The sequence below is a fragment of the Nannochloropsis gaditana genome (assembly GCF_000240725.1).
Source record: "Nannochloropsis gaditana CCMP526 unplaced genomic scaffold scaffold684, whole genome shotgun sequence".
Classification (NCBI taxonomy): domain Eukaryota; class Eustigmatophyceae; order Eustigmatales; family Monodopsidaceae; genus Microchloropsis; species Microchloropsis gaditana.
The window spans coordinates 1-9,152 of NW_005803269.1; the positions used below are offsets into that span (position 1 = coordinate 1).

Here is a 9,152-nt window from a genome sequence, read left to right on the forward strand (position 1 = left end):
GAGGGGAAGGAGGAAGGAAGGAGAGGAGGAGGGCTGGTGAACAATCGGATCGCATGGAACAGGAGGAGGGCCCTCACATCCAACGAGGAACGTCTCTCCTCCCCTCAAAACCTATCTATCATTCCTTCCGCCTTACGTTCAAGCGCAGGTTCGACAGATGGACGAAGGTCCCGTCGTTCTCTTCCTCCCGCACCGGAGGGCCCTCCCCCGCCCCCTCCACCTCGCCCTCCTTCCCTCCCTCCTCCGACCCCACCGCCTCCTGCCTTTCCGCCACCTCACTCGTACTTTCTTCCACCCCTCCATTGCCCTCGTTGTCCTCTGCGTAGTCTTTCTCCGCCAAAGCCGCCCGGCGCAAGCGGCCCTCTCCATCCCTCCCTTCCTCGTCCTCCCTGTCCCTCCTCCAATCCTCTTCTCTGTCCTCCCTTTCCCCGTGCTTCGTCCCACCGCTGTCTTGCATCGCGTCCTGTGTGAATCCCACTGAAGAGGGAGAAATTTGTCACAGGCGAGATGACAATACCTTCTGAGTAAAAAATTGCCTCCTTTCCCAGATAGACATGAAGGAAGCTTTGCTTTTCTAGTAGAATGCAAGCAGAATACAGCCTATTGGACGACGAGCATTGGGCCAAAAAGTCGACATCCTCTTGAAAGATATACACCAAATTATCTTTCTCAATTTCACCGTCGACCTCTCTTACTAGCATTAATTGTCCCTCCCTACCTTTCTCCTGGCCGTCTGAGACGACGCTGGTAGCGGTACTTGTACCGTTGGCTGGGGAGAGCGGCAGGTCAAGCGGAGAGGATATCATCATTCGCTACTAAACGCTCTTTCAGTGTTTCGAGGGGCAGGTCTGTGAGTTGAGTGTGCATGAGTGAGCCCGGAAGACTGTCTACGAGGGTTGGAAGGAGACTTTGTCGTGCCGTGCCAAGAAAACGCCTACATCTGGGTGCTTTCATGTGAATGATATTCTTTATAATTTGTCGAAGAGACACAGGAGGCCTTAAAGACTTTAACGCGGACCTTTCCGTGCAAAAGGGGGCATGTGCAACAGTCTCTGTTGGAAATCCGTAAGGAGGGAGAGGAAGTGTTAGCAGGAAGGCGAGGGGGGAGGTTGGGAGAGCCCAGCGGAGGGTTCAAGTGTACGGGGTAGGCTCTGTATCAACGCCAAACATAACCTATTATACTTCCGGTCTTGGAGGATAAAGAAAGACCTGTAGCGGGCAGGCGATGTCGTGCATGGCTCTGTAATTTCCCCCCCTGTTGTGCTCAAGGCAAGGATCTTGAGAAAGCAGTCCTAGTCGAGATAGAATAAACTGACTTCAACTTTCCAACAAAAAATAGACTAAGCTGACCAATCCATCTCCATAGTGCAGGCGATTTGAGTGGTGTCGGCCCTTGCATATTTTCCACTACGTCCACGAAACGGCGCCACAACGGACCCTTGCCAGGATCGCATCTCAGAAACGTTGACGACTCCCCCAGTCGCACAGTAGTCTTTTGTGAAGAATTATGAGCCCAAGAGGAAGTTTCGTAGTGCAGAGGAGAATCTACCTCTTAGCGCTTCTTGTTGTTTCCCACATGGCGGGGAGAAGGAGGTGGGTTTGTATGAGACGAGTGGGATATGCATAGCGTGGGGACTGTCACCTTTTTTTTTAAATCGCATGCACCCTCCCTTAAACTTCACTCATCTTCCACGCCTCACTAATCAATGCTCTATAATTTTAAAAAGCAAATGCGTCCATGCTTTTGTGCCTATCCACCTCTCGTATGGCCCGGACTTATCGCGTGGTCCCTCTCGGTGCGGCCCCCCTGCAAGGTAAGTAGGAGCGAGTCGCTACACCGGTCTTGTCCGCCCCCGCTTCCTCTCTTTGACGGGGGTTTTGCTCACTTCCTTCCTGTCTCTGCATTTTCTTGCATCGTTTGCGCTGTAGAGGCATGCCTGTCCCTGCTCGACCCCTTTGCCTACGGAGAAGAAAGGAAGCTGTCTCCTCCTCGCCCGCTTTCGTGGCCCTTAGTGCCGGCCTCGTCGATACTGAGACAGCACGTGGTGCCATTACCAGCCTCCTCCCTCTCTCCTCCCCCCCTGCTGCGGCCATGCCTTCCCTTGTGGCAATCGCCCAAGGCACGGAGGGGAAGGGGGACTTGTTGGAGGCAGCAGGCACTTTCACCCTCGACTGGTTGAATAACGTAAATTACGGCGCCGTGTTCGCCTTGTCTCTTTTCCCTTACTTGATTTTTCTCAAAAATATTTGGCCTGAAGACTATCCGATCCCCAAGGTGGGGGGGGGTAAGAAGAGAAAGAGGGGGAGGGAAAGTAGGAGGGAAAGAGGGAGAGAGGGAGGGAAAAAGGGCAGGATGCAGCATGCAATGTGCGCAGACAGGATGTCCGAAACTGCTACTGTTTGAGCATTCGAGGGAAAGAGCGACCAGATCCATCGCCTCGTCTGCCTGGAGGACGTCGACTGACTTCCGCTTCCCCGCCCCCTCTTCCCCCTCCCCACAGACCATGAAATGGGGTTTCGCCTCCCTGCTCATCTTCGTGGTGTCCACCATCATCGGTGGCATTGCTGCCAAGCTCATATACAACGATGTACTGGCAAATGTGGACTATATTCATGGAGTGGCCGAGTCCCTGCTCGGTAAGCGGCCGACGGGCTTCTAACCCGAGTTTTTTTTAGGGGAATCCCTACTTTTGTATTCGGCTCCTGACCCGAGTTTTTTTTAGGGGAATCCCTACTTTTGTATTCGAAGGGCCACTCTGGTCATGGTACCGGAGAGGACTCCTCCATTAGTGCTTGTCCCGGTCTCTTTTTTTAATAACTCTGCCACTCATGCACCCTACGCACGTCGTAGCGGCTCCGAGGGGACGAATCCCAGGACCGCGCCTCCGCCTTTCTGGCATCACATCCGTACTTGTTGCGTCCCACGTCTCACATGTCTACTTTGCCTCGCTCGCTCTTGCAGGGGTCACCAATATTGTCTTGGCCATCGCCGCCTTCCGGGCCCTGGAGGCCGCGAAGAAAGATCGGAACGGAGAGCGTCCCTCTGTGTGGACCGAAAACGGGGACTTGGACGGGTAGGAGGACAAGGGCGCAAGACGTGGCACTCATAGGGGGCTGCAGCTCCAGCCCAGGACGAGAAGCGGTGAAACTGTTCCGGAAAGGCATGCGGGGCTGTCGATGCTTGGTCTGTCACAGTACACCACCGACCGTGGAGCCGCCATTGCTTTCACGTGGCACAAATATTTGAAATGCAAACGAAATCAGCATATTTTCGAGGGCTGTTGGATGAGGCTGTCTTCATGGTTTCACTATTTTGTTCTTAAGTTTGCCCCTCTATTTGTTTTGTCGAACGATTCGCAGCACCGCATGACAGATCCCTCCTAAAAACGTTTAAAGACAACTACTTTATCATTTCCCCCCGCCGTGTAACCATTCTATATCGAGTCACGTCACACCAGAACTTGTAATTATTTGATAGAACTTTTGGTTTTTGCAAAAGAATAAGTGTTGTGTGCAAGAGACTGTTCAATCTACAAACGAAGTATGTTCTCATACACACGAAGTATGTTCTCATATTTTCAAGGGGGTTCGAAAAACAAGCGAACCAAAATTTTGGTTGTCAATGTCCAATTCGCGAAAGTGTACTTAGCACCACTGCCATTTCCCCCCCTTTTGTAACCCATGTTACTTTTTTTGGAACAATTCTTCGCTATATCAAGTCAGCGTGCGATGGGCCAATTTTTCGCTTGGTTGTGTAGTTGTCGTGGCGCACGCGTTGACTTGAAGATACGCCTTTGAAGTGAGCGTTTGCTCGTTCTCCCCTTCACGTGCCAAATAAAGATAAAGGCACACTTCCCTTGCAATCGGTAGACAACATTTCTGCACATTTTGTTACAGAGAGGCGCGGGCGTTCATTCGTGTTGTCCAAGAGCTGAAAGGACAAAAAGCATGATTGACGCAAGCGATAGGAAGAAGAAGAAGGCGGGTACGCGATGACGACAGCTGAAATCAATAAATGAAATTCGAAGCAATGAGAATCAAATGCTCCTTGAATGTGCATCAAGTCGTACGACGGCAGATAAGGCGTGCTACTATTGGACATGCTCACATTATTAAATTGTGCTCGTAACCCATACTTGGCATGTAGGCAACGCGAAAACGCGGCGACACGCTAGTATTCTCTTAAAACTAAGAGCGACTTAAAAAACGTTCGAAGGCCCCGCGCATGTCTCCTGCGGGAAAAATAGAAAGTTTAGAGGCGTGTGGTAGAGGGAAGTCACCTGCCACGGCTCCAAAGCATGCTTTGCAGCATGCCACAGGCAAGGTTCAGGCCGCTGGCGGTACGTCTGTTTTTGCTCCTCCCCCGGCTACGACATCCCATGAAAGAGTGCTCGATGGAGCGACCGAAGGCCTCAAACCAGATATGGAGGAACGGGAATGGGTGACGTGGCACAAGCCGTGGGCCCGTTTTGATAACCCAGAAATGGCATGCGATTTTGAGGCCATGCCGCTGGAAAAGCGGCACGATTACCTCATTCAGGGCGCCACCGCGCTGGATCATGCCCTCACACCTCTGCCTAAAATGAAGGGGCACAGACACACCCTTGAAGCGGTAAGTGGGCAGCACTCGAGTGTGTGATGGATGCAGAAAGCCGGACTCGTGGCGATTTCGTTACCACCAGACGCTGGAATGTTCTCTGAGCGCCCTTTGTAACATCTTTGTCCCTGCACTTTCTTCATTGCAGATGCTTCAACTCGTCAGGGACGACTTTGAGACCCAGCGGCCCATGTCCGAAGACGCTCGCCTGGCGTGGAGGAGCGCCTTGGAGCTGACCCGGCGGAACCGGGGTCCGAAGGTCGACGAGGTTTTCAAGTGCGTGGTGGATTGTCTGGTATTTTTGTTGCACACACGGTGCGTGACCTGTCTGCCTTTGTCGTGTCTCACTACTGGCAGGGAGGTTCGGGAGGGTCTGGGCCGAGGGAGATTTTGTCGGCGGCGGGTTTGATTCCAAGAGGGTGCTTCTCACGAAGGGGCTACTGTCACTTTCTACCTCCGTCGTTTGACAGACGCGTGCCCGACTTTCCGCGCCAGTACCTGGAGCGTGTAGTGCGAGGGATGATGAAGGATTACGCCGTGGGCTTGGGGGTGAACAATGTGGCCAGGCTGGCGGCGGTGTTTGAGGACATGACACCCGCCTTGATTCGGGCGCGGGCGGCGGCTTTGCGCGCGGGCGCTCAGGGCAAGAAAACCAGCGAGTGTTTCGAGAGGATCATGGACGTCTTGAGGGAGGAAAAGATGGAGGTGAGGGTTGTAAAGGGGCAGGGCGGGCGGGGAAGGGAAGGGAGGAAAGGGAGCGAGGAGAGGGAATGCCTGTTCTTTACCCTGACCCCAAGCGTCTTGTTCACGTTGCGGACGTTCCCTGGCGAAGACACAGGCTCGGGAAGGACAAGTCGACGCAATCACGGAGGGACTGTCGCCTTTGGAAAGGTACGGGTATGGGTGCTGTATCGTCTAATGCCTCCCACGGGCCTGGTCTGGGGAAGGTGTCTGCTGGCGGGGGCTCCTGTGGGTGCGATCCGGCCTTGGCAAGGGCGCGGTCAACGGCACGACGGCCCTCTCCTGTACTTCACCATGTTCTCATCCCTCCTTCCCCTCTACCGGCCCGCTTATTCCTCCTGGCAGGGAGATCCAGGCCCACGGGCTGGACGTGGACGACGCGCGGGTCGTTGCGTGCTTTGTGACGGGCGATCCGGCCTTCCTCTCCACCCACACCCTCCACGACTGGATGCGTATTTGGAAAAAAGTCCGCGAAAAATGTCGGTACCTCCTCCAGGGTGACTTTGGGAGGAAAAATCAGAGCGTCATCGAAAGCCTGGTTGCCATGGCGGGCGATAGTAAAAGTGGCCGGAAGCAGAGCGGCACAGCGTCTCTCTCCAGGAAGCGCAGTGACGAAACCAGTACCAGTGGACAGGATGGCTTTGGAGGTGTAGAAGAGCAGAGAAAGAGGGCCAAGGGAGGAAAAAAAACGATAAAAGTGGAAAAAGTGGGGCCTGGGGAGGCCTTGAAGGAGGGTGATAGTCATCCCGAAGAGAAGCCGACGGCTTATGCGCCCTTCGAAGATTACCAATACTTGCTCTTGCTGAAAAAACGTTGCCTGGAGTCGCCGAGGGGCGGCGAAGGCGCAGGAATAATGGCGGGAAACGCATCGGCCACTTTGTCGGCGGCTCCGGTGCCTGTGCCTGAGGCTTTCCCCTCCCACACCCCAACTCCGCCCCCCTCCACACCACCGCCGACGTCCCTGCCCACCCATTCACACGAGAGCCTAGCCCCGAGACAGTCGGCAGCCCTGTTGAACACCTTACCTACAGCAGCGTCTTGGCGTCAGCCTCCGGGCAGGGGAATTACCACGGGGTCCACCGGCATGACTGCGCTGGCAAGGGGGGCCGCCACCTTGCGCGCCGATGCGGGAGCGGCACCAGCTTCCTTCCTTTCCGACGTGTCGCGGCATGGGGAGACGACGGCGGGGGGCTCGCTCTCTACTGACGCCTTGATGCGGCCACCCCACGCCGGAGGGGCAGGAACGGCCCCGGCCCCCTCTATAAGCACTCTCGCCAAGGTCCGGGCGTCGTCCGCAGCAGCATCCTCAGGTAGCCCCACACGCAAAGCCGCCACCGGGGCCCCGAAAGTGCAGCCTCCGCCAGGACCGCCATCCGTGACGACAGAGCCGACGACCGACGCCTGGGCCCCGCGGGACTCGCCGGTTCGATCCGTTCGCGCCTTACTGTCCAAGGGAAAGGCCACTTTGGCACCCACGACGACGGTGACCAGGTCGTTGCCCGCACACTCCACCATCACAAAGGCCGCAGGGCGCCAGGAATGCCTGCCGGCGGAAGCAGCTGCAACGGCCACCACGGCGCACATGGTCTCATTCCCACCACATGTGACCGCCACCACCACGACAACGGCGACGCCGTCGTTGGGGACAGAGGAGAAGGTCGTCACCACCACCAAAGCCACAACAGCATCCGCGAACTCGAGGGACGCGGGCATTCCGACCCCTCCGTCATGGAATGGGCCGGTGGCGACTGCCAGGGCGCCGACTTGGCCTTGCGTGAGGCCTCCGTCGTCTCCCCCCCGCGTCATGGGATCGATCCCGTCACCGTCCTTACAATCAGCCAGCGTACCAAAGCGAGACCTGTCCTTGGGCGCCGCATCCCCCAGCACTGACCCTACCCCAAGCGTTACTACTACCACAGCCACGAAGACCACGACGGAGACGGTGAAAAGCCAAACTGCGACGGCTCTCACAGAAATCGTCACCACGGTGACGACCATCACCACGACCACTACGACTACCACACCATGTGAAGCATTCAATGCATAAACCTCCATCTTTAGGGGAGAAGGAGATGTGTTCGGAAACAAGGGGGAGGGAATGTTTTTTTATATTAAATCTAATGACGAAAGCGATCGAAAGGTGCGCATTGAGTGTACATTGTAAGATGAAAATTCAAGAATGGACAAAACATGAAAGTGAAATATAGATTACATGACATTGAGTAAAACAGGTCTGAAGGATATTGGACATGAAAATTGTCACTGGTATGGCGGACAAGAAGATGTAGTCAGGTTAGTTAGGCGCACAATTGTCTGTGCTAATCAGTTTTTGTCTTTGAAAGCAAGGGTATGTCTATGTTTTAGCTGTGCTCCCAGTCTAAAAATATACGAAAGGAAGTGGATAGTAAACGTGCCTGTTCAAGGAGCTATCTGGCGATGGACGACGCCTACAGCCACTTCCATTTCGAAAAATGCCGGCAATGTGTGTGTGACTACAAAATACGCCTTTACTGTTAAGGGAAAAAGGAAGATGATACATAGCTGTGGGATGCTCTTGAACGGCTTCATCCAAGGTGGGGCTTTTATGTAGGCTATTATTTTCCAAGTCAATTGCCATGTATCCCCCAACGCACCCCCCGGCAGGCGGCGACTACGCTTGCCGCCACTGGCATTTCCACACGAGCCTGCATCCTTTTCCTTCCAGCCTGCTAGGATCATCCGACAAAACGGCCTTTGATACATCCTCTTGTTGGAAAGTAAGCTCCATTTTCGTCAGGCTTCATGGATTTAAAGCTGACTACTTTGTCCTTTTATCCTGTAGGAGTGAGGGATGGAACGTATTCCAGTTTCCGAGACTCCAAACCCTGCAAACTCGACACGGAGCTCCTCAGGCATTCCATGCAAAGCTACTGAGGACTCTTCACCTCGTATCGGCCCTCAACGGTACCGGAGCAAGTTTTATTTGGTTTCCTGCCACCGCGATGAGGCTCCAGCCAAGACGAACGAAGTACGTGTGACCTATCAAGGTCAGGTGAAGTGCTACGTGGGCTACGCGAACGCACTGTTTGAAGAGCGAAAGGCCCGTGCTGTTGCTATTAAAGGCATGGGAAGGGCCATTCACAAGGCCGTTGCCGTGGCACAGGTCTTAAAGCACCGCATACCCGGTCTGCACCAGCGGACAGATATTGATTCATTGCCTTTTAAAGAGATGTGGGCCCCTCTGGAGGAAGGGCTTGACCCCGTGGAGTCGACGCGTTACATATCTTCGGTTTTAATCACACTGTCAAAGGACAGACCCCCCGCAAGTTTGTGTGAAGCTCCGGGCTACCAGCCTCCCGCGCCACCTTCTGCCCCGCAATTTCCAGGAGGAATGGACGAATATGCTCATTTTCCGTGGGGAAGAGGCAGGAGCTGGGACGCGAGCGGTCGCACAAGTGGAGAGGGGATGGGCATGGCAGAAAAGAAGGAAATAGGACCAGGATTCTCGGACTATGAAATGCTCCCTGACATGCAGGCAGCACAGGCGGCGGCATACGACCGGTGGCTGGCGGAAGTACACTTCCAAGCGGAGCAGCTCGAACACTTTCATGGAACTCAGCACTTTCCACACCATTATTACTCTCAGCAGCGACATAGGCTACCATTTGAAGGGCAATCTCAACCTCAGGACTCGCCGCGTTCACATTCAGCCTTACATCAGCCCCCTTTGTACCACCGCCCCCATCACTCGCAACAGCCAGGATATCATCATTTGCATGGGCAGTATCAGCTGCAAGAGCACTACTATTCTGTTCGAACACAGCAGTGCTTGCAA

At 54.6% G+C, this 9,152-nt stretch overlaps 3 protein-coding genes across 3 annotated transcripts; 2 read left to right on the plus strand and 1 right to left on the minus strand.

The window, feature by feature from the left end:
* Positions 1 to 136: 136 nt before the first annotated feature.
* On the minus strand, positions 137 to 852 carry NGA_0502400 (uncharacterized protein; the record flags this gene model as incomplete). Its single annotated transcript, XM_005853916.1, has 2 exons — positions 719 to 852; positions 137 to 477 (listed from the first exon to the last, which is right to left on the minus strand). Coding segments are annotated over exons 1-2 (432 nt in total), but the record flags the coding sequence as incomplete, so codon positions are not given.
* A 516-nt stretch (positions 853 to 1,368) lies between these two features.
* Positions 1,369 to 3,274, plus strand: NGA_0502100 (uncharacterized protein). The gene is made up of 5 exons (XM_005853914.1): positions 1,369 to 1,593; positions 1,728 to 1,814; positions 1,930 to 2,285; positions 2,380 to 2,637; positions 2,963 to 3,274. The coding sequence occupies exons 1-5, from the start codon at positions 1,508 to 1,510 to the stop codon at positions 3,076 to 3,078; spliced, it is 903 nt and encodes a 300-aa protein (XP_005853976.1). The 5' UTR covers positions 1,369 to 1,507; the 3' UTR covers positions 3,079 to 3,274.
* Positions 3,275 to 4,200: 926 nt separating this feature from the next.
* On the plus strand, positions 4,201 to 6,192 carry NGA_0502300 (uncharacterized protein; the record flags this gene model as incomplete). Its single annotated transcript, XM_005853915.1, is given in 6 exon segments — positions 4,201 to 4,612; positions 4,746 to 4,873; positions 5,068 to 5,302; positions 5,436 to 5,488; positions 5,684 to 6,150; positions 6,170 to 6,192. 6 exon segments carry the CDS (start codon positions 4,226 to 4,228, stop codon positions 6,190 to 6,192), a joined length of 1,293 nt encoding a protein of 430 aa, XP_005853977.1. The 5' UTR covers positions 4,201 to 4,225.
* Positions 6,193 to 9,152: the final 2,960 nt, after the last annotated feature.